Source organism: Pezoporus flaviventris, unplaced genomic scaffold (assembly GCF_033815535.1).
Source record: "Pezoporus flaviventris isolate CSIRO_AGI_PZ_B2104156 unplaced genomic scaffold, CSIRO_AGI_Pfla_v1 ptg000045l, whole genome shotgun sequence".
Classification (NCBI taxonomy): Eukaryota; Metazoa; Chordata; class Aves; order Psittaciformes; family Psittacidae; genus Pezoporus; species Pezoporus flaviventris.
Genome location: NW_026892593.1, coordinates 11,747,501 through 11,773,157, shown reverse-complemented (window position 1 = coordinate 11,773,157; position 25,657 = coordinate 11,747,501). Strand labels below are relative to the sequence as shown.

The 25,657-nt window shown below is 39.9% G+C and overlaps 1 protein-coding gene and 1 long non-coding RNA gene across 4 annotated transcripts in view; both read left to right on the top strand.

The window, feature by feature from the left end:
- LOC133276571 (uncharacterized) overlaps positions 1-25,657 on the top strand; it is a 787,535-nt gene that overhangs the window by 629,840 nt on the left and 132,038 nt on the right. The window lies entirely within an intron of this gene.
- Positions 1-25,657, top strand: part of ALG10 (ALG10 alpha-1,2-glucosyltransferase) — a 42,637-nt gene that overhangs the window by 316 nt on the left and 16,664 nt on the right. The window contains exons 2-4 of one of the 3 annotated variants that reach the window (XR_009745915.1): positions 213-410; positions 2,958-7,454; positions 7,508-9,290. Coding sequence is in view for 2 of the 3 variants with exons in the window: in XM_061467468.1 (XP_061323452.1) it covers positions 213-410; positions 2,958-4,013 (1,254 nt within the window). In the remaining variant the exon portion in view is untranslated. Of the gene's footprint in view, positions 1-212; positions 411-2,957; positions 9,291-25,657 lie in introns of those variants that run through there. The other 2 variants (XM_061467468.1, XM_061467469.1) reach the window with 2 other exon arrangements.

Here is a 25,657-nt window from a genome sequence, read left to right as displayed (position 1 = left end):
GTCGTCGTTGCCCCAGACGCTGCTTTCTGCTTCTTGGTGGTGCAGGATAGGGAGTGTTCAAATATTCTAGTGTAGTAATGCCAGCAGTGCACCAAGCATCCAAGCTAAGAACGGGGAGCGGGTGGGCATGCTGTGGCATACCCCGCTGTGTGTCTCAGGTCCCTTTTCTGTGTGATAGCAGCCCATAACCTGTTTCTTGCTCCACTTTGCAGTGGGACCCGATGATCACCACACTGCCGGGCTTGTACCTGGTGTCGGTGGGAATAGTGAAGCCTGTGGCATGGCTCTGTGGATGGACGGGAAGCGTGGTGTGCTCTACAGGGATGCTCAGGTTTATTAACCTGCTTTTCAGTGCTGGGAACTTCTATTTATTGTATTTACTTCTGTCCAAGATCCATCAGAAGAATAAGGTATGGTGAAAGTAGAATTACTTTTGTGTACTCGTACATTTTATACACTTGTACAAGCAATTTTGGTACCTCAGTGTATGTTTTGCTATGTATGTGAGCAAGCTTTATGTAACTGCAAGTACTACTACCAGTTCGGCCAAGGAGGCATGTTCCTTTTTCCATTTTTTTTTGTTTTGATTTTTTTTTTTAATCTTTTTTCTCTTTCAGGGTGCAAACCTCTAAAAATTTACTCTTGTAACGATAAGTAGCCCCATTGAAATAAAAAAGTTACTGTCCAAAGGTCTGAATGCTCATCTAGTTGAAATTGCTTCTGACTTTCCAGAAAATTTCAGCCACTGAATCCTGAGTGAAGCCCTGTAAGCTGTGTTTAAACTAAACTCTGTTCTTTGGAAAGATACCAGGTTTCATACCAGTATTTAGAACCAAAGAATAATTCAAGTTGCAAAGTGGGGAATAATTCAGGGCAGAAAGGACCTTAGAAGATCCACCCTTCAAGCTCAAAGCAGGCCACCCCTGAGGTCAGATCAGGTTGCTCTCTGGGCAACCTGCTCCATGACTGACTGCCCTCACAGTGGAAAAGATTTTTCTTACATCCAGTCTGAACCTCTCAGTTTATGCCTGTTGTCCCTTGCTCTTCCACAGTGTACCACTTTGAGGAGCCTAACTCTTTCAGCTGGTGATATTCTCAGGTATTCGTAGGCTGCTGTTCAGTCCTCCCAAGCCATCTATTTTCCAGACTGGACAAGGCCAGCTCCCACAGCCTCTGCTCTTCGAGCATATGTTTCAGTCTCCCACTGTCTTGGTGGCCCTCTGCCATTGCTTCAGTTTACTGGTGCTTTTTTTATATCACAGGGCACAAAATTTTCTGTGATATTGTAAGTGCAGCCTAACAAATAAAGAGGGATAATCACTTCCTTTGATCTGCTTCTATGCTCTCTTGTTGATGCAGTCCAGGAGGCTGTTGCTGTTCCATCCAGGCAAGCTGCTGGCTCATGTTCACTTCATTATCTGCCAAGACCCCCAGGTCCCTTTCCACAGAACAGCAGATCCTCAGCTACTCTGTGTCTAGCCTCTATCAGTGTGGGGATTTCTTCCTTTTCAGGTGCAGGAATTTGCATTTGAACTCATTGAATTTCATAATGTTTCTGTTGCCCCATTCCTCCAGCCTGTCTTCATCACTGTGCTTGGCAGCTCTGCTCTTCAGCCTGGTCCCACCAGTTTAGTGTCATTTGCAGACTTGATGAGAGTGTACTCTTGCTGCCTTTGGGTCATTGATAAAGATGTTAAAGAGGACAGGTTCCAGTATAGATCCCTGTGTTACTCTGGTTGTTACTCTTCTTTGGGTAGAGTGTGACTAGTTAACCAGCCAGCCAGTTCTTACCTTTGACCACCCATCCAGACCGTAACAGTTCAACTTGGGCATAGGAATATTGTATATTTAAAGTGGTGGAGAATCCACCACTGCAGCAGGTAAATTGTTTCAGTGATTAATGGCCTATTCAAAATCTTTCACCGTAGTCAAATTCTTCAGTTTCACTTTTAACCATAAGAACATTTTTTCCTGTTCTCTGATAACTGAAGAATTCCTTTAAGGAAAATTTCTTCTGATGTATTTTCTTAAGGGAGACTCTTCAATTTTAAGCACACAGTAAGACTATACAGAATTGAGTCAAATTCAATAATTTTTTTTTTTCACTTTTGGAACACTTAATCTTATGCTTTGAAGTGGAAATACAAATGTAAGTAAACAGTAGTCTTAAGAGTTAGAAAATGTAGTTGCCTTGTTGGTTTTGAGCTCAACATTTTCTGTATTTCTCTTTTCTGTAAGGTGATGACTGGCTGTTTCACCCCATGCTGCATCATTCAGAAACATCATGCAACATTTTTTAATGTTGTGAATTGTATTTCATCATGTAGTGAGTGGGTTAATTGGGAGGAGCTTTTAACTGCATGGTCTCCTACCTTCTTTGAAGTTTCTTTTCTAAATCACAAATTATAATGAGGATAAACAGTAAAAGCTGCACCAAAGATCAGAAACTTTGAACGGGCCACTCTGTGGACTGAATTCAAAAGAGGCAAGAGTAGAAGCATGAAATGATGTGTTCTGCTGTCTCACAAACAAGCAGAATCTTGGTGATGAAATTTCAGGGGCATAAAATGTTGGTTTGTTGGTCGTTTTCTTTTTTCTTGGCCCATTAGCTATTTTATCCGAGATATGGGAGCAGTTAGACTCCTGCAATGACCTTAATGACACAGATATGTGAACAGCTGACATATGAAAGAAGTTGGTGTATTTTTGTTGCTGTGTTTTTAACTCGCCTGCAGTAATGTGCTGTACTAACGTTGTGTGGTCTGACACTCTGCATTAACATAGCAGGAGGTTAACAAAAATACAGCCTGTGTGCTTCTGTAATAATGGAGCCAAAGAGCATAAGAGATATTATATTGTGTTAATGGAATTCTCAAGAATTATATTTGGGATTAGTTGTTTGTTTTATGTTATTTTTATTGGACATTTTTAACCACATTTTTCTGCTTCTTCTCTAGGCTGTGTCTGGCTTCCAGAGAATCTTGTCTACGTTAACGCTTGCAATGTTTCCCACCCTTTACTTTTTTACATTCCTTTATTATACAGACCCAGGATCAGTATTTTTCACACTTTTCGCCTATTTAATGTGCCTTTATGGTAACCATAAAACTTCAGCTCTCCTTGGATTTTGTGGCTTTATGTTTCGTCAGACAAATATTGTGTGGACAGTTTTTTGTGCTGGAAATATCGTTGCAGAGAAGCTAAATGAAGCCTGGAAGACAGAGTTACAGAAAAAGAAAGATGAAAAGATTTCTTCCAGGAAAGGATCATTTTCAGATTTGATGAGAGTATTGCAGTTTCTCATCAAATACCTCACATCACCTAAAAACTTAGTTACACTTACTGTTTTAACTTGGCCATACATCATATTAGTCACTGGGTTCTTTGTCTTTCTCTTCATCAATGGTGGAATAGTTGTTGGTGACAGAAGTAGCCATGAAGCCTGTTTGCACTTTCCTCAGCTGTTCTATTTTCTGTCCTTTACTGTCTTTTTTTCATTCCCTCATTTATTGACCACTTCTAAAATCAAGAAATTCCTTCTGTCATTACGAAAGCACCCTGTGCAGTACAGCTTAATCACTGCCATCTCTTTATTCCTGATCTGGAAATTTACCTATGTTCATAAGTATTTACTAGCAGATAACAGACATTATACATTTTATGTCTGGAGAAAAGTCTTCCAAAGACATGAGCTTGTAAAATATGTATTGGTTCCAGTCTATATATTTTCTTGCTGGAGTTTTGCTGATACACTAAAATCAAAACCGATATTCTGGATCTTGATGTATTTTGTATGTTTACTAGCAGTCACAGTTCCTCAAAAATTGCTGGAATTTCGTTACTTTATTTTGCCATTCTTAATATACAGACTCAATATTCCATTTCCATCTCTATATAGACAGCTTCTGGAGTTGGCTTTTTATATTGCTGTGAATGCCACAACTTTATATGTTTTTCTAACCAAAACATTCCAATGGCCAAATAGTGATGAAATCCAGCGGTTTATGTGGTGACCTTTTCTTTCCCAGTATATTTTGCATTATGTGAAGACTTTTTTCCCCCAGTTGGAATTGGGGAAGTAAGCTGTTTGCTTATATTGTTGCAACTGAATGTGAGATCTGGTATGTTGTCATGTGAAGGTATTCCATGTATTGAATTTATGAGCTCCTGGAATTAAAACATTCAATACGAAGGGGAATTTGAGCACATCTTTCTGTAATTTATGTGAAGTAAGAGAGATGTTTACAGTGATTTTTCATTATAACAAAATACTATATAACATTCTCTTGAGGATATGACAATTTGTAAGTATGTTTCAGAGGCTTCTCTTTAAAACTAAATATTTTGGTGTTTAACATTTTTGTTACCTCTGCATATTTGCTGCTTGGATCAGGCCATTTCCATCTAGGTTTGCTGGCAGGCAAGGTATGAACCACTACTAAAGTATGTTTTCAAAACCTCCTACATGCCACTGAATTATCATGATTTTTTTTGTCGATAAATGCTTACATTGGTTTTGCAAGCAGAATGTAGGCTCTTAAATCATTAAAGCAGTTTGAAAATTTTATTTCAAACTGATACTTAGAAAATACCGTGGAGGCTGTGTGCATGTACCTTCTTTGGGGGAATAAGTGTTATTGTACAACAAAAGATAAATTGCAGTTGATAATGTGACCTGTTAGGAGGGAAGTAATATATATACGTCAGACTGAAATGTGTCGTTACACAGTGGAATGCAGCCTAATGAATACCCTTTTAAATCATCAAGCTTTTATGTCCTGAGGTTCTGTGTTCACAGGTTTGTACTGATGTAGGATCTGAGTGCACTCCCCAGTTGAACTGAGTGTTTCTAAGATCTTTGACATGTAATCTTAAAGAAATACTAATGGCATTACTGAATTGTTCTTTTAAATGGTTTTCATATATATACAGATCTAATGGAACTAGGGAATATATTTTGTATTACAAAGGTAAAATACAGTGTGTGTATATATATATTTTTAAAAGCATCTAGTGTATTATCTTGAGAATAAAAGAAGGCTGTAATGGTTTCTGGCTGTAAATGACTTTAATTAGGCTCAAAAATATTTGATTGCTTAAAGTTAACTATTAAGCTGTTTTATAAATATAACTAAACCATGTGGCAGGGGAGGAGATCCAAAACTTTGCATGCTGTGTAGCATTTTTAAGTTCTTTCTTGTTCTGTAATTAAAAGACAGCTGACAAATCCATGCAAACCTATTGTACTATTGCCATGCTAGTCACTCTGAAATGGAATTATTTCTCAAAAAGTCAGTACTGTGGAGTTATTTACTCACATTATGTCATGGGTTTTTTCATTTTTCTTTATCAATCAATGATATCAATGTCCTGGCTCTGATTCCCTACCTGTGCTAACTATGAAGAGTGTGGTTAACTCAGATTCTCCTGCCCAATGTCTTTGCAGCTCTGTTTCTTCTAAGGGAACCTTAAAATCACTTTTCAATGAGTAGGTTTATTTATATTGAATTTAAGATGTTTGCCAGGTCACTGTAGCCAGTATGTTAGTTGTTGTGTGTACCGTAGGGAAAGCTATTTTTGATCACTCCGTATTTGATTGATCAAGCTGAAGGGACAAGAGAAACCTGAAATGGGATACTTCGGTTCTTTCAGGGTCCAGGATATTATCTTGTGTTGTAATTTTAGTATGACAGTTTTGGGAAGGGAAGCCTTGCATGCCTTCTGCTTCCAATTTTGGTTTTGTATGCCATGCTAGGAAAAATGTAAACAAGGTAGAGAGCATCTGCATGTTTCAGTACAAGTTCATTTGTGTCCTGAAATATTAGTAGTGAGTGAATTGGAATGATAAAATGGGAAGTGATGTGGGTCTGGTCAGAATTGTGAATTGCCTTCTAGATCTGTTTGCTTGTTTGACTTTATGAAGGGGAGCAGATACTCATATGCTTGAGAAGATTTAAAAATTCCTTACATACTCCATCAGTGTTTTGTCTTGTCCAGCATGTCTTTTGATACTGGTATCTGAATGCCTCCAGTTATTAACACTGTTAAGAGACAACGCTTATGCTTCCTACTTACTCTTAACTGAGATAGCAGCCATGTTTCAAGTTAGAAGAATTGAGTTTAAATGTATACAATTTTAATACATTTATTTTGTGAAGAAAAGCTAATATAAAACGCCCCGACATTTAGAGCACAGTACCTTTTTAATAAGCTCCACATCACAAGATGTTAGAGAAATTACATGTAGACAGATGTCTTTGAACTGTTGGGTTTTTTTTTAATCAATATTATAAGCTGGTATAATATTATACCATGGGATTTATATTAGGAGTACAATTATTCTCAAAATATTATCAAAGCTAATTTTAAAGCAAGCTGAGTGGCTATAAGCTTAAATTAAAGTGGAAAGTCCATGAATTAGTAGAACATGAAATAATTTATTTTTAGAGTAAAGGTGTGTTTTCACTTTTGGTGATGAACCACAGTGAGTTTGCAGGAAATGCTCAATGTCAGCTTGATTCTGTCTCAGAAATCAAGATGGTTGTAATTATATCATTATTAGTCATAAAGGGCTGCAAATTCCATCAACATCTCTTAGAAATTCAAGAAATATCAGTTAGAAGTGTTTAAAACTAGGTACTGGAGTTAGTTAAACATGCTTTAAAATGTTGGAGCAAGTATCGTAGATATTAAAGAGAATTTCTTTACAGTGAGGGTGGTGCGGTGCTGGCACAGGTTACCCAGAGAAGCTGTGGCTGCCCCATCCCTGGCAGTGTTTAAGGCCAGGTTGAACAGGGCTTGGAGCAACCTGGTCTAGTGGAAGGTGTCCCTCAGGGGGTTGGAATTAGATGAGCTTTAAGGTCCCTTCCAACCCAAGCCATTGTGTGTTTCTATGATTAAATGATCTTTTGGAAAATTGATTTTAATATTTTGCTCTGGAAATATTTCCATTGTGTTTGTTCATAATTTATTCTTCTTGAAGGCTTGCAGAAAGGACTGTGTTTATCCTGGATTACATTGCCAAAGTCTTCTAGTTTCAGTAGAACCGTAGGTTAATTCCTTAGCAGGTGTCAGTTGGCAATGAAATTACTTACAACAGCATGAAAATGATAATTGTAAATTTTATTAATCAGCTATCCATTTAGATAAAAATCACACTCATTTGTAATGTCCAAGGTGAAAACAAAAATAGCATAGCCAACTTTTCTATAATCACTGGTTAAAAATAAAGGCTCAGGTTCAGTTTTTCTTGGACAGAAAGACGATAATTTTTAATGTCTGTCAGAGTAATAGAGAGCTGAACAGCCACAGCATGGGTGAATTGGTTTGAGGTGGGAAAAAACCACCACAAGTAATTGAATGCATGGGTTTTTCATTTTAGTTACAAATACGTTGTTATTCAGGAAGATAGGAAGTTTGTTTGATACTCCTGTATGCTGTGAACTGTGTTTTCTGTTATTCATTTGATAATGCGGTATGTTGTGAACTGTATTCTGTTATTCCTGAGCATTCTGTATTTCATTCTTTTTAAGTTCTTTGTCACGTGTTCGTGTTCAAGACTAGGATAAATTTTACACAGAAGCACTGTGTACCCGCTGAAATATTTTTCTGTTACTTTCCTTGTGAGTAGACAAATCAGATGAATTGTTCAGTATATTGTCGTAAGAAGTATTCTGTATTCTCTGGGGACAGAGTTGCTATTTGCCCTATAAATACAGATCTGATTGTTTTGGTTTCACAAGGTGGCAGTCTTGTGCCATCTTGTTGAGGTGACCAACTGGTCAATGTGAAGCTGCTTGATATAACGGCAGGGGTTTCAGCAGGACTGTTTCTGAGAAAATATTTTTTTTAAGTTTTCTTAGAAATCTTAAAAGTCTCTCATGGCTGATTGCTTGTTTTAGTACGTGTTTTAGCTAAAACATCCTTGTATTTAATTTTAAATATACATCATACATTAAGTTTTAGGGGGAGAGCAAGTTTTGCTCATCTTTAAAGTGTCCTATTTTGACTTTTTTTGGTATTTGTGGAAATGTCATGTCTGGTCTGAGAGAACAATATGAAACTTGAGAGCTTACTGTTGACATGATGTCACTGTTTAAACAATGTAGTTGCTTAGAAAATTAGCAGATTTCCTTCTGCTGTTTGATTATTAAATTTCACAGCATCCTTGTTTTCTTCACATGCTCATTCTATTGATTGCTGTCTAAAAAGAACAAAAATTGGAGGACAAATTGAGGAAAGCAGAGTAATTGTACTTTGAGACAGACACATGGTGATTTTCTGAAATACTCTTTTTAGCTGGATGTTGTACATACCAAATGCAAATACTCCAATGTCTGCTGGCCCTATGGTAGTTGACATCCTGCATTTTAAAGGCGTCATCTGGATTTTGTGAAATGAAAAAGGGTAAAGCCAGAGTGTGTGAAAATTACCGATTCCAGTTATCTCCAATTCTTTGACTGTATCACTGCCCTATTTTTTTGTTCCCCTGAAATGCTTTGCTGTCCTTGCTTATCTCATATGAGATAGGATATGGATTTTGGTTTTGATTCAGCACAGTTTGTATGCCAGCTAAGGCATCTTTTATGGAAAAACATCCTTCTTAAAAGAATGCTGTAGATAGATGCAGATAATTGGTTTTACTAAGAAACATCATTTTGCAAACAAAATGAATCTCTCCACGAGAGATTGCCCCTAGCTAGCAGTGTGTAGCTAAAAAGCTCTTAATTTGCAAGTTTTTGTGCTTAAGTTCAGAATATGCTCAGGACCTCATGCTGTTCCTTCCACTTCAGGGGTATTTGGGATATGAGGTGCAGGAAGCAAGAGGAAAAAGATTTGTACAGATGGTTGTCATTGCAGTGCTGCCATAGCTAAGACTGTGCAACACTACCAGGAGCAGAAATGAGTGGGGTGCTTTGGGGGGTTTTGTGGCACTGCTGTATTTAGCAGTGCACTGTGACTTACTAAAGCAAGTGGTGATACGGGAGAGTAGTTTGTCATACGTGACTGGTAATGTCTTCTCCTGCTGGAAGGAGAAGCTGCTTAGTGCTGGATCTGGCCCCAAAAACTTGGGAGCTAATTGGTTTGTTAAAAGATGTTTTGGATCTGTAAATAAAAACTGTTCTTTACTGTGTTCAAGACGTGTTGTGAAATTCAATTTACTTGAATTGCAACCAGGTGTCAGGAATAGGGGAGGAGTTCCTGCCATTTTCGCATTGCTTGTTGCCCAGATACTCCAGTGTTTTTATAAGGCAAAAATTGTTGTATCTTAAAAAATAAACACTTTTAAAGAAATGTCTTCATATGTGCTTTATATACTGCTTTTAAGTAGATGTAAATTAATATTGCATGCATTTGATTCAAAGTGGCATGAACTCATATTAATAGTAGCAGTGTACACCTTCTCAAAGATATAATTGCAAAGTTTGTGCCCTAGCTACCTTCAGATCTTCTCTAATGAGACCAGATTTCCACGTTTTCATATCAACCCTCCTAAAAGTATTGTCATAGAAGTAATCTTGTGAACATAAAATGCAAAAGGAATGGTTATGTTGATTATTACTGAAGAGTCTGTAATTTCAGGACACTGCTTCAGATGTGCAAATTTAATACATGTAAATCATGCTGCATTTTCCTGTGTTCCCATCAGATCTCAAACAAAGCATTCCCTGGCTGAATTGAAATTTAAATGACAAGCTTGGAAACAACAAAGGAGACAGTCAGGAATATCACCGATTTTAGACACAGCGCTTCACCCTCTGGGTCAGTGCTGAGCAAATGCCGCAGCACTCTTAGTGGGTGGGAGTAAGCACATCCTAACTATAGTGCTGGCAAAGACTAGTGTAGGTGTTTTATATCCAGTGTTTTCTTTGTTGCGTATAGGATTCCTTACTCACTCCTGTGCACTCCTGTGTCACACTGTAGCACTCTATAATTTTCATTACCAAGAGGGTTATTCTACATCAGCAGTCCACTGAGATAGTGGTGAAGGTGGGAATTCATCTGAAAGATATCTTGTCAAACTACCTTTTAGTGCCATCTATTTGCTAGAGCACAGCCTCTTTGGGCAGGGCACTCACATGAGCTGGGGAAGCCTCAAATCTGAGATTTTGGCCAGAATGAACCATGTTTGAGATGATTTTGCTGGCAGCCACTCTGCTAGCTAAATTTGAAACATTTCAGCCCGATTCAACGTGTTAACTTGGCTTTATTGTTTCAAGAAGCCTTGTGGAATAGCATTCCCTGTCCAGGTCCAGACCCCAGGAAAAGAACCAGGACAATGACAAAGGAAAAGGAAATTATTTCCTGGCTATAGAAAAGAGTTGTATTTATGTTGCTAAAAATGTACGGATGCACATTTGCTTCAATAACTGTGCGTTTTATGCAATTAATTATTACTAAGCTGGATATTTCTTTTCTGAAGGAGGGAAGAGTGATCATTTGCTTAAAATCAAAAGAAATTAAGTGCTTTCCCCTTTCTTAAGAATTAGGAAGAAAATATAGTCGGGATTTTGGAGCCATCTGTTGTCTCAGAGGAGCTTTACATTTGCCTTAAAGATAAATACTAATAATTTCCCTCCACCCTCTTTTACTACTTATAAATATACACTGCTTAAATTTTGAGGGGAGGTGAGAGGATGAGGGGGTAGCCTTACAATAGCCTGATCCGGCTGTTTGCCTGACAGGAGGCCACAAAACTCCTGGGGAATTCCACCGAGGAGGGAATTGGTTTGCACATCATGTATGTGAATCCTGTGGAGTTTAATATTTTGTAGCTGAAATGGAGCACATCTGAAAATACACTCTGTGTAAAGCCATCAAGTAGTGATGAATTTGCTGTATCCTTTGACAAGCTTTTTCAGAGATTAATTACTTGTACTCTCAGGGAACTTTTTGCTCTAGTTACGAGCATGATGCTACATCTGTGCAAAGACAATTTTCATTTTCCTCTTCTGCATGTGCGTATTCACAACATTTATAGTGGAATGTGCAGATCACAGCCCGATAGCATCTTAACCTGCCGAACTACGGAGACATGAGGACGCTTGTGATCCAGATTGTTTTTCTCTGGCTTTTTTTTTTCAGCATACAAAGAAGCATGATCACCAGAGCTGAAGACTACACAACACCGCTGAGCTCTTATCTTTTTTTGTAAGGAAGAAGTATCACGTACTTAGACCTGTGTACTTTGCTTTGTTTAGTCAAAACAAGCTCTTACTTTGAAGAGCCTGCTGCCTAACTTGTAGGAGAAGCATCACTTTTTGACTTGCAAAGTCACGCTAATGGATAAAACAGTCCAAAATAAATATATTAACAATTCCCATAACAACTGTTTTTGTCTTGCAGTGAAGTGGCTTGAGGTATACGTATGGGTTTGTAGGAATAACCAGGGAGAAGCAAGCAGAGGTAGGGCATGTGAAATTTCAGTTTGGCCAAGCAATTTTATGATTTGGCTGTTTCCTGTAGAGCTCCTTGAAGTTAAATTCTCATGGAAATAAATTTAGTTGATTGACTACTGTCTTGGTCTGTAAAGCCAGAGCCAACTTGAGACATGATTTCTTTGTGGCGTTTGAGCACAGGAGTTTTCCTTTTCTTTCCAGTTTAAACTGGAGATATTCAGGTGACAAAAACGGGTGGCTCTGGAAGGAGGCCCCCTTCCCTTTTCCTCAGGAACAAATTGCAGTTGCCCTGATGGGGCAATAGATACTTTCTAATCCACGGAGTCAGCCTGATTGAGGGCTAGCGGGCTTTAGGCTTTGTTTTAATAAACTATCAGATCAGCTAACTTGGCAAGAAACCTTTGATTTCAAACAACAAATGAGCACCACCACCACCAAAATCGGTGGGCACATTCCTCTTGGACTTTCAAATCCAAGCTGTGTAATTAAAACTTCTTTGTGAATAAAGAGTCTTTCTGAGAAATAAATGCCAAACCTACTAGCAATTAAGGCTTTTATAAACCTTGGCATGCAATTATGGCTACGATCAGTTAATGTAAGTTGTTTGTGACTGACTCTGAGTCAAAGATGTTAAACACCTGCAAAGATTCTACCTCGCTATTTAAGTCCCACATAATAGAGAACATGATGCTCTTGAATTTTCTTGCCCGTCATTTTGTCAGAGAATAAGCAAACAAACAAGAAAAACCTTTAAGTCAGCTACAACATCTGATAGTCTGCAGTTACTTGGCATGTCAAAATCAGCTTCTAGTCATCACCTTTCCTTTGGCAAAGAAAGAGCTTTAAAAGATTTCTGGTAACTTTTGCTGTGATGGATCTCATGATAAATGTTCTTGGGCTCTCTTTGTGTTTTCTTTCACAATGCAAGATCCTCTTTCCTGGGCTTGGCTTTACTGGTTCTTAGATGAAAAATTGATTTTGGGGTCTTTTTTATTAAGTTAAAGAAGTGTGTATATATATATATATATGTATATATACACACATAAGTAGTGAGTGGTACTTGGACCAAATGAACATATACTCTGCAGTCAAAATGCAGACAGTGGCATGTCTTGATAGAATACATTCAATGCTTTATTTTCTCATTAAATCTAACATAAAGTAAGTGGGATAGTTTGGTATCAGATTTAACCTTTCTTGTGTATAGTTATTGACAATTTATTTGGTGATTTGAACATTGAAAAAGGTAATTACAATCTAACTCTCTTTTCCATTACCTACATACTAAGTTAATTGAAACTGTAGTAAGTAGAACTTCATGAGATGGATCTATTTTCATTTCAATACTTTATTCTTGAAGGGCATTATCTAGAGGATCTATATCAACAGGAACTACACACTAAGGAAATAATAATGCCCTCTTGAAACACTTCAGGTGCATGCTCTTGGTCTTGCAACCTGAAGAAACAGACATAAAGACCCTAAAGAATCTTTAGATTTGGTCTGTTCAGTAGAATGCATAATGATAAAAAGTAAAATAAAACTATATATTATAAAAGACTACTTTTTTGCAAAGCTGCCATCTGATATTTACAACAGTGAAAATGATACAGGGATTGACAAAGCTGAAAATACTTTTTCTGTAGCAGGTTGTTGCCAGCTTGTGTAAGGGAGAAAGCAACCACACACCGAATCTGAAAAGGTAGGATGTAGTTGTGCAGGTGCTCATCTGCATTTTTATGGTCCTAAATACCTTAACAGATCAGATCTTTTTCTGTATTTTGATAATGAGAACAAAGTAAGGGGTGTGCCTGGGTCACATAGAAGAGAAGAAATATAAAAGTAATGCTCTGTGTGTTTGCAGGAAGCTTAGACCAGGGATAAATTCCATGGTAATGGCAATCCTCCTTCACCTTGCCCCCTCAGCCTCCGCTTTCATCCCTCTCTATGGTGCATGAACCCATCCCTCCCACTGCAGACTGTTCCTTTTGTTGCTTGGCTGTTCTTCCTTTGGTGCAACCCTCTCTTCTCCACGTTACAGACTATCTGTAGTTGTCCTGGCCACCCAATTCTTGCTGCTGAGAAACAAAACTCAGCACTGATTCAGGCAAGGATTTCAAGAAATGTAGATGTAGTCTGTACTTATCATCACTTTGATGGAATAGCACCAAAAAGACTTGCCAGGGAAGAGTGTGTAATCATCAACCCTGACTGTTAAAGCAAAATTTGTGGGAGTTTCACTTGTCCTGATTTTCATAACTGTAGTAGGGCCTCTCCAGGTGATTGCTCCTTTTTAGCTAGGATGAGCTAACAGCCCTTTTGCCTTGTCCTAAGAAAATGGTTACAAAGCATCTGAGTTCTGTATTGCTCCACCCTCAAAAAGCATTAAAGACAGCCATAGAACTGCATGTTTGTTGTTAACCCAGCTTGGCTTCCTTGTCTGGGATGTTGCCATATCGACATCTGCTCAACCTGGAAATAGGTGGCTTTTTAGTACCTCTAAAGCCAAAGGGTGCTTTTTGAGGTGTTCTGAACTTACAGACTATTTGACTCATATTTGAGTTGATACAAATTGTGTCACTAAATCACCTACGGAAGATGTTTTCAAATGCAGACCTGCAAGTGGAGACAATGTATATGTATAATGAAGCAAAATATAGGTGAAACAGGCTGTCATAGGTAGTAAAGTTGCTCTTTGCACCTTTGATGTTGCTGCTGAAGAGCATCAGAGCAGCCCAAAAATGGGTGTCACCTTCAGTATCCTGCAGCCGAGGGAGGAGCAGATCCAAGCTCCAAACCACGTTAGCCTTGTGCAGATTGAGAGAAGACCAGGGGGATTAAGTAAGTAGAATTCATCAGACCCTGAATGCTTACAAGAAAAGAAGCCCTAGAGACAGACTGATATTTGCTAATACTTGTATGTAGAAGTGGGAGATATAACAGGAGAAGAAACAGGAGCCAGGCAGTGCTGTGGTTTGAACCAGATGTTGTTGGAGCTGCTGGTGGCAGCCTGAAAGGAGAAACATGTCCTGCTCCCTCCCACACTCCTCCTCTCCTCTAACATGTGTTACCCAACCTTTCCCTGTTAAAAACCCACCAGGACTATAAGCTCTGGCATAGATTTCTTACAATGATCACCTAAAAATGCTACAGCAGCTCCTGAACTGCTGCTCTCAGAGCATGCGGGCTGCCTACTGACAGGAGCACATAATTACCCCATGGAGTACAGGAGCTGCCCTTGTAGCTGATACATGGGTAGCTGCAACTACCTGTTACCACCACTCACCTCTCAAGTCAAACTGTGGATGAGATATTTAAATGGTTTTGGACGAACTGATGTTCATGCAGGAGCCCAGATGAATGAGGAGACAGAGCACATGTTCGAATTTTCCTAAGAGTGTCGTCTTTCCCCAGCTGAAAATGTTGCTTATATAGGTCCGAGGATTTGGGAAAAAAAAAAATAGATAGGATTTCCAAGTGCTTTACAGCCTGCTTGGAAAAACAGCTACAGAACAGCTGGAAACCTCCATACACTGCACAGATCAACCTGACAGCACATGGGCATCCCAGTGAGCATCCCAGGCATGCTGGGCTCACAGCTCTGCACGGTGAGGTATAAATACATGTGTATCTGCTTGGAAAGACAGCATGGGGACATGACAATAGCTGCAACAAGATGGAAGAAAGAGGTGGAGATGGCTTTGCTTGTGCTCACAAGGGCTGTGGCCAAGGCCAGGGTGCAGCAGGCAGTCATGGGGTGGGAATGAAGAACATCAGTGCAGACGCTAACTGGAGTGGCATTCCCTGGTAATATGGCAGCAGTACAACTCTTGAAAGTGCAAAACTTAATGTGTAAGTGAAGATTTTATTTAGCCCAGTATACAACCACCAGTGAAAAAGAGGATTCTCCAATTGTTGTTTTAATGGCTTTATAGGGGTAATAGAAATCTGGTGTCCAGAAAAGTGAACATGGGGGACTCACGAGCCTGTACAATGCAATGTTAGCAAATGTAAATTTTTCCTTTCCTAGGGCAATTTTCCTTCATGGAAACTTGAAATAATTGCTGACAATTGAAATCCTGAGCAGGTAGGTGACCTACTGATGAAAGCCACAGCTCTGAGAGCTCATGATACGTTGACATTTTTCATTCTTCACCTCATCTATTACTGTACAACATGGATAATAAGGAAAGAGATGAGACCTTAGCACTGACTGTCATTTCAGTTTTTCAGTTCATTGCAAATAAGGCTGTGTTGCTCTTAAATACCCATAGTTACTATAATATGTTGCTATTAGAAACTGTATTTTATTAAAGCATTTCTCTAACATAGAGCAATCCTGCCTCAAAAAGTAATAATTTTTTGTCTGAATGAAAATAAAATGCTGGAATGCTTGGAATTAGGTTTTGCCTAAACAGAACATCTTGAAAGATGTTCCTTTATAAAGCTGTTGCTTGTTTCTTCTTTTTTTCCCTCTCCTGGAGAGTGAGATTTTCATTACAAGTGGCACATGTTGTAATAAGTCATATCTGCTCTACAAGTATCTATGCTAGCCATAAACATGACCCAAGGCACATTAGTCAGCTGGAAAGAGCTTGTCAGATAAAGCCTGTCTGCAGCAGGACAGAAGATGCTTATTGGAATTAAGTGAGTGTCAGGGGCAGTCCCTTCTGCCACTGTCACTGCTCCTCCAAAGGCATGTTAATTAAAAAAGATGCAAAGAAAATAAGTAAGTCTGTCATGTTCTTTGGTCAGAATCCAGGGAGAGGTAACAGCCAGTGACTGAACTGGTTTCCAAAAGCTTTGGTTTGGTTTAGGTTTAGATTTTGGTTTTAAATGAATTATTTAATAGATATCAGCTTCCTTGAAATTGATCTTAAAGGATAATTCAATTTTCTCCTTTTACCTTTTTCCTTGTATTTAGCTTCTCCTTTGTTTTATTAGATGTATCAGTGTATCAGCTGTTCCAAATATATCCATGTCTCACAAATAATTGTGACTCTGCAGCTCGGGGAGAAAGAGCTTTCTGATCCCATGGGATTTAAAACAAAAGAGTATACTTGTACTTAAACTGATTAGAATTTCTATAACAGTTAGATGCAGATGCACACATTTTTCATAGCTAAAATCATGCAGATTTTGATCCACCCGACCAGAGACAAATTATTGATGGTAACACAGTGATCAACAAAATCCTGGAGCTTCACTGTTAATGTTACAGTACCATTACAATCAGCTTGCTGGAGGCTCATCTGTAAGGATGCAGAGGCTATTGCTGTATCTGGCTCAAACTGTATCTAATTCTGATTTATCTATTTTAATGCAAATTCTTATGTGACCCTTAAATCTATTACCAATCATAGTACCGTCCATCTACAGAAGGATCATTGTCCAGAGGAGGGCCACGAGGATGATCAGGGGACTGGAGCACCTCGTGTATGAAGACAGACTGAGAAAGTTGGGGCTGTTCAGCCTGGAGAAGAGAAGGCTGCATGGAGACCTCATAGCAGCCTTCCAGTATCTGAAGGGGGCCTATAGGGATGCTGGAGACAGACTCATCAGGGACTGTAGCGACAGGACAAGGGGTAATGGGTTTAAACAGGTGTCCTGGGTTCAGCAGTAGCAGTCATTTTTCTCTTTCTTAGTAGCTGGTGCAGCACTGTGTTTTAGACGTTCAGCCTGGGAACAGTGCTGATAACACCACTTAGTTGTTGCTCAGTAATGTTTACTCTGACCAAGGACTTTGTGAGTCTCATGCTCTGCCAGGGAGGAGGGGAAGCCGGGAGGAAGCAGAGACAGGACACCTGACGCAAACTGACCAAAGAGGTATTCCATACCACAGCACGTCATGCCCACTATATAAACTGGTGGCAGTTACCCGGCAGGGATTGATCACTGCTTGGGTTGGGCTCGGTATCGGTCAGCAGGTGGTGAGCGATTGTATTCTCTTCCCTTGTTATTTCCCTTATCATTATTATCATTGGTGGCAGCAGCAGTGGTTTGTGTTATACCTTAGTTACTGGACTGCTCTTATCTCAACCGGTGGGAGTTACATTCTTTCAATTCTCCTCACCATCCCTCGGGGAGAGGGGCGGGGGGAGGAAGGGGGGGAGTGAGCAAGCAGGCTGCGTGACAACTGGGGGAGTTTAGATCATGACAACAGGGGAAGTTTAGATCAGGTATAAGGAAGATGTCCTTTACTTTGAGGATGGTGAGGCACTGGAGCAGGTTGCTTGGAGCAGGTGCGGATGCCCCTTTCCTGGCAGTGTTCAAGGCCAGGTTGGACAGAGCCTTGGGCAGCATGGTCTAGTGGAAGGTGTCCCTTCCTGTGGCAAGGAGTTTGGAACTGGATGATCTTAAAGGTCCTTTCCAAATCATTGTATGATTCTATAGTGCAGAGAGAAACTCTATGTTCTATAATTAAAAGATAATTGCATCTTTATGTTTATTTCTCTCTCAAAACTACAACTTCTTTTTACTATAGTGTATACCAAAACTTTGCCAAAGTATTCTTTTTCTACAGGGCACACCTTCCCCAACATAATAGAGAATTTGCTTACAGCATCAAGATCCCAAAGGAAGACGTGGGTAACTCTAAACGTTTTATTCCTAATATAAAATAACAAAGACTTGCAAGAAATATGAATTCACGTTTAAATGCTGCCTAGTAACTGGGAGCCTATATATACACACTAAATAAAGCCTAACTGGGGTAGAAGATTGAAAAGTTATCAATGACTGGTATGTCTACAAATTGATTCCCTGTTTTAGTAACAAAGCCTGTAATTGACTTTGGGGGAAGAGAGATAAATAGGCTTTGTGTGGGAGATGAAAATTATGGTAAGTAGTACTTAGGAGCTTCTATTTTAATCAGCCACAAAACAGTGAAAAAAGTGACCTGTATTGTATTGTGCCACAATCACTACAATGCTTAAAAGCCACATTCTTCGAGCTATTTTTAAAAGCACAAAGTGGAGGAAAATAGAATCAGGTCTGACAAGAATGTGTGAATAGGTGGGGAGCTGTGTCAGAGACACCTGATTTCATATCTCTGTTTCCTAATCTTTGCAATAAGGGTAGAGAAAGGTTTGCTTTTTTTCTAGGATGAAATGAGCGTTCCCCATCAAGGTGTAGGAGGTGCGACCCGTTCCCCCTGTATGGGGGCTTCTGCTTGAGGGTATCTCCTGTGAGTGCCTAAGAGACTGGGATGAGAGGAGGCACCATCCTCTCCTTGGGCCATGAGAGCTGAAAGCCCTCCCTGGCCTTCATCCCAGTGCCCTGAGGACCACAATGGGTTTGGCCAATGGGGACAGAAGAGCAATTCAGGGCCTTTCCTGGAGCAGGGTTGCTGGCTGAAGAGGGAGAGCAGAGAGGCATGTTTTCAAATTCCCTCCCTTTGCCAGCATGCCTGTTGTCCATAGGTCTTGCCAAAGTGAGCTTTAAATAGCACCAGACAGCTTATACAGACTAATGAAATAAATCTGTGTTGATGTTGGCACTTGAGCTGCTCTAACTGGTTCGTGTTCTCTGCCAGCTGAGATGGGAATTACACAGCCATGACCCTGGGCACTGCCTTGAAAATAAGATGATGGTAAACTAACAGGAGAAATGTGTCAGGAAGAACATTCACTTACGTAGATGTCCTTCGTTTTGGGAAAGGCAGTCAGTACCTTGTGTGAGTGAGTCTACAGTGCAGTTAGCAGGGGGTTCATGCTGTCTGTCTTTAGGGCTGCAAACCAGGGAGGGAGAAGTAAAACTGGTCTTGGTGGGCTCTGGTATTGTCACTATTGGTGATCCCTCCTTCGGGGCATTCAGTGAGTGCATTTCTAGATTATTGTAAGTTTGAAAGCGGCATTTTACTGTGAGAGTTGGACGGAAAAGAGAAAGGTATCCCAAAGAGCAACCTGCATTTGGGAATGATGATCTCTCTCCTGCAAACCTAAGATCTTTTGTTAAGAAGACCAGGGAAGCAAACAAGAGTTGATGTTGGTACTTGTTGTGTTTATTTGCCTGCAGGAGGATGTAGAACCATACATTTACAAATTACAATTTTTACCATGGGTTTAATCACTCAGCTCAAGATGGCCATTACAAACCCTTTATACTTTTGTGTTTGACAGAAACTCCTTCCATTCCATCATATTCCCTCCTTACTTGCTCAGCATCTCCTCCTAAGAGCTTGTTTTGCTACAAAAGCTTTAAAGCAGATAACTTAGTGCTTGACTTGGTGACTCATAGCTGGGTGTTTTGTCTGAAAAGGATGTCGTTTGTCACTGGCAGCTCTCAGGTTTGCCAGAGCCTTCCAAATTTTGGTTTCTGTGCAGATTCCAGTATTCTGCAGATCCATCAGAGCACTCTGAGATGCCACCCCCATCCCTTCCCATGCAAAGCTGATGTTTCACCCTGCTCACTTAACGCTTTCAAAACCTGGGTGTGCTACATTTCCCTGCATAGCTACACACACTGCATCTTCATACAAATATTTTCTGCCTCTAGGTGTACAAGAGAAGAAGAGGGTCACCCTCATGACTGCATTCTGGGACCTACAGTGAATTTTCTCCCCAAAAGCCACAGATGCTCAAGCCACTTGGGGCTCTCAGTGACAAGCTGTCTCGTTACCAGCTTCCAAAGTCTACACATCCCTGCTCAGCTAGTTCCAAGGTTTCCTAAATTTGTTTTTACAAGGACTTTTCAGACAAGTCGGTGTGTATCTGAAACTATGAGCAACTACAGGAGTGTTTCTGTGGAATGCAAGAGTTCCCTTAAGCTTGTTTGCACAGAAAGCAAAGATTTCATAGACCTTACACTAAATGCTTTGTGTTAAAACAAATTAAAAAAACAGTCTATGGGTGCTGTCCAGGAAACCTTAACATTATTTTTGAATTTAGTTCTGGGACATGCAACAAGATGGAATAACTCGATTTGGCCCACTGGTTTGAAAGATCAACAATTAGACTCATATTGATACACTTGCATGGACTGACAGTCAGCATTGTATTACTTTTCCTCCTCTCCTTTTGTTGCCTTTAATTTCCTCCTTCTCCTCTACCTAGGCTCTGGTAGCAATCATCCATGAAAACAGGTAATGACCAGAAGACCAGGAAAATGTGTCTCAGCACTCAGATGGAGTCATCTAGTCCATGGGCACTGTAGTCTGGCTGCCTCTAAAACATGATTTAAATCTTTTGGTGGTGGTAGTAGTAGAGCTTAGTCACATGTGTGTCTTGCAACACCACCATTTAAATGATTTTATGTTACCTATCTAAAACATCATTATACAGTTCTTTCACTGGAGCTATCACACCTTGCAGTATGTGGACCGCCTCTGCAATTTAATGAAAAGCAAGCTTGAAGTTTCAACAATTGAAATTTTCTGAGAAAATGAAATATTTTGTCAAAAACCTTGTCCATCAGCTCATTCCGTGACAAGGCATTTCAAAACTCCCTTTCATGTTTCTCTTGACATGAACAGTGATTTGTGCAAGCACTTGTGGTGTGGTGGCATTGATTCACCATGTATGATCTGGCTGGCTGGGTGAGCAGTGACGTTGGCTTGAAGGGAAAATGTGCCTGTGCTTTCACAACCACAAGCCAAAATAGCATTCAATCAAACAACTCGTAAAGAAAAATGAAAGCAAAGAAAAATTGCAGGTGGAATGACACATAATGCAAAAAGTGAGATGTCTGTATTTCTGGGCTCACCCAGTCTACAAGTACTATTTGTTTGTGACAGAATCCATGTAGGAGCTGAGGAGGTGAAAAGACCAGAAAATACATACTGCATGTGTCTATGCTGGCACCATACAGTGTTGTTCCACTATGACAGACGTGGTAATGAGCTGTATATTTATGTCCTCCGTAGCCTCGCTCCCAGCAAAATAAATGCCATTTTTTAAGCAATCAGAATATTTATGCTGTAGGTCCTTGGTAAGGATTTTAGTGCTTTAATGAGCATTTGAGTTTTAAGTGCGGAATTTCTTTAAACATTTTAAAGTAAAGTTATTTTCTTCTGCCTCAAATGATTCGTTAGCTTTTTTTAAAAACAATCTTTTCTGGATTAATTTCACATTGAACAAAACGTGTAAAGTGTCACCAAGAAAAATACCTATTAATGAAATCAGTGACTTCATTACATCAAGAATCCCCTCCTGTCTGTGCTGTTCACAAAAGCTTTTCTTTTATCAGCTTTGGTGTCTCCCAGAGTCATTGTCGATGACTTGAGAAACTGTCTTGTAGCAGAAGGACCCACCTGCTTGGGCTCTCTGGTCTCCCCCAAAAGGCCACAGAAGCAACCTGTGGCTTCAAGTCTTGTTGTTTTCTCAGGTAGGAAATAGTTTAGGATTAGTAACTGTTGTGCAGCACTGAGAAAGCAACAGGTGAAAAGATTAAATAGACTAGGAAACCAACTGAAAAATCCACAACCAGCTTACAGGGATGGATAAAGCCTGGCAAAAACTTTTTCTGTGGCAGACACAATTTCAACTCGGGTGTTACAAAGGGCCCTCTAGTTTGAGCTCCCAGAGTAATGGATCAAACAGTCCAGAGGGAAGAAAGGAAACAGTGGGACACATGGAAGAGCCGATTCAGGCAGGAACAGAACTGTGAAGATGCGTCAGTGAGATGTAGTAACTTAAAAAGGGATTGCCTGGTGAAGGAAAATAGAGATAATCAGGTAGCATCTCTGCAAAGTCCTCCATAATCCGCTGTGCTCTCTCAGGCCCTGGAAGTAAGGGTGAGTGCTGCTTGTGACGCGGTAAAGGCAGAACCTTGTAGTTTCTATGCCATTTTTAAAACCTCATGGTGACAGGCAAGGACTTTGGGCATGTGTCACAGTCCCGAGGGCACCTGTGTCCCTGCCTGCCCCACTACTGCCTCCCCACACCCTGCCCATGGCCCAGGACCCCGCTTCAGCCACCAGCCCTGGCAATGCGTAGGGTGCTGGTCTCCAGCCTTGCCACAGCCCTGCCTGACCAAGAAAGTAAGAGGATTTCCTGCTTCACTGAATGAATGGCACAACTCCCCTAGGCTTTGAAAGGACTAAGATGTGGTCCATGGTGTAGTTCCAGTCATCTAGTGTATGGTATAGCAGGTGATCAATTTAGCTCAAAACTAATGAGTTTTTTGAGCATCTTGTTTCCATAATGCATCCACATTTTTAAAAAGACTTTCTCTTGAAACAGACACAGCTTCTAGCATTTATTAAATATGTTTTTCCAGTTAATCTCCAGTCCATAACGTTGCCTATACTCCAATATACATTAGTTTTCTTTGCATGACATGGTAAAGGAGTTTTGTAGCTCCTGCAACATACCCAGAAGGGGTATATTTTTCACCTCTGATTGAAATGCTCCCTGAATGCCAGAAATGCACTCATCAGTGTTTCAAGTGATCTATTTATCTGAAGTAGTTTCCTTCTGATAATTTCATTTGATGAATAGAAAATGCAGCTTTCAAATTGCTCTAAATCAAGACGAGAATTCTGTGAGAATGTTTATCAAAGCAAGTTTGGGTCAGATATACCAGCCTTGGTTGCTAATGGATGTTTTATTTTCTTGTGATGTTGCCACCTTACAGCAGCCCGTTCAATCCAGCATTGACTTATTACAGTTAACTACTCAGTAAAAGATACAGCTGTGTTGCCTGTGTGAAGAATATGGCCGTATAATTCAGCTGGCTTCAGCACACAGGGACCTACATCAGGATTACACGAAGGCACAACTCTGTCAAAGCTTTTACCACTAAATTGTCAGCAAGAGGGTTCTGTTTTGCATTTTTTCTTTGTCACTGGCAGCCAGTTATTTGAATGGAGCTCAGCCTCTTTCCCTCCCCATGCTCTCACTGTTTTGCTGTTTCTTCCCTGCCATTGCTTCTGCTCTGCTCTATCTCAAAAGCCAGCTTCCAGCGTACTCCACAGACTTAATTATCCTAAAAGGAAGAAAAAATTAATGATCTTATATATTTGATATGTGCAGATAAATCCGTGAACTTATTCGAAGTTCCCAGCCAAATTAAATGCTTAGGATGGATAATGAGAAATTGAAGACTGCAATCTTACAATATTAAGATAGAAATCTGAATTTACAGCCTAGCTTTCTGTAAACACAATTACTGAGATATTCAGGTTCATTTTATTAACTTCCAAAAGCCCTAAGGCAAACGAAAACAAAAAGTAAGTGCTATCCATTCTAGAATTCTTTTTTTTTTTTCATTCAAAATGACATAAAAATCCAAGGAGAATGCAGCAACTACTGATAAACTAAATGGTACTTAGAAAATTTTACGATACTCTTGCTAGCTGTTCTGTCAAAATGCATTTCAAGTTGCCAGGAAAGACAAAACCCTTCCCGCATACTCTGCTCTTGTCTTCATGTGCTGAAAACCAAAGGAAAAGGTTTTCTAAATTTCTCTTGAATAAAAAGAGCTTCAATAGCAGCACTGTAGAGAAGTCAGAGAAGCCCACCGAACTGATGTTCTTTGTTTTGAATTCCTCTCTCTCCAGCCTAGTCCTGTGCTAAAATTATGCCATTTGTTTTCACCACCAACTCTACCACAGAAAGGATGCCATACACAGTCTGTCTGCGGTGAGGCATGTTTGTGCTGTGCTTTCACATATAGCATTTCAGCGCTGCCTCTCCACAGGCTGCTAAGTGCAGCTGTGATGCCAGCCCAAGGGTTTGCATTTCTCTCTCTGTCTCTGCCAGTTCTCCCGGGGCTGTCCTACGGCAGAGCAGGCAAAGGAGATCATTGCCTGCTCCCTTTTGTGGTCAGGGGCTGGTTGGACTCTTGGCAATGTCTGCTGTCCCATCAGTCTTTCCAGCCCAATGCAGCAACCACTGAATGGGCCTTTAGCACTTCAGGATACAATCCCTTCCAAAAACATAACCATTTCCTGCTGCAGAGCCAGGCGAGGGCTGGGCAATCACAACAGTGCCATTAATGCCTCTAATTAGTAAAGGATGCCAGTGCCATGGGTCTGTCACCATGAGCTGCCCAGGCACATTGCCAGCTCCTATCCCACCTCCCCTTATGGACCAGAGCAGCACTGGTGAATACACCGAATTATTCATGCCAAAAAGGCATATTTAGTTACAGAAGCATCTGGTAATTCACTAGAAACATTCATGCACACCAAAAGCATTGTTTATCACTGCAAACCCTTCTGTGGGTTCTTGCATGTTCTTGCAGTTCCTTCATGAGCCTGGAAATAATTCGTGGGGTTATTTTTGGTAATGGCCCATTGTATTATTATGTCAAGATTAAATGGGATAACAGATGCCATAATTAAAAATGAAAAAGTGACAGCTATTTTTGGCTCAAATTGCTGCTATTAATTGACACGGTAAATGGGATTTTAAAGCCAAAAATATCTGTGATAGCAGTCAGAATAGCTGCTATTTCCCTGCTGTTTATGAAAGGCTTATGAATCATGACCTACCCTACGAATCGCATACCTTTATTTCAGATGCTATTTTAATTTCACTTCATTTAAATGAAGAGATTGAAATAAGGAAATATCTGAGGGTATTTTTCAGGCTTGGTCTGACATAAAATTCAGATGAGTGTGTATCTTGATTTCCAAAAGAACATATGAGACTCATTAATAAAATAAACAGGAAGCCATACCCCATGCTGACCTGTAAAAAGACCATGTGAAATGATTCTGCATATTTAAAGACAAATGAAATCTGTATGAATGCACCATTTGGTTACTCTAAAGCATGCACTCATTTTGAAGTCTTAGTTACTGTTCAGTAAATTGCGTCAGAGAAACAAGCAGTGAATAACAGGTGAATATTAGAAATACAAGAAACACAGAAAATAAGAAATAATGATGCCTAGCACTCCTCATATTAAAAAAACTCACAGTCAGGCTGGTGTCTCACTACTAGTTAGCCCTGTCACTCGTTTCTCATATAGTGTATTAGGATCCGATCACAGTCCTTCATTGGTAAGATGCTTGCAGGTAAGGTTTTCAGAGATGAGCACATTGACAGTACTCAGCATATAGTAAGCAACAAAATCTGTTGTATCTTTCAGTGCACAGAGCTGCTTTGTCTTTTTCTTTGTGTATGAGCTAGCAGAACATGGAAGATATTTTGGTAGATTGCATGCTGTCAGTTGGGTACCCTACAACCTGCTTTATCTGTGCTCACTCAGATACTTACCTACCCGCAATAACAACATTGTGTATATATGTATATATGCACGAAATGTTTGTGATTATGTACCAGAAGCAAATGAATTGAGATTATCTCTGA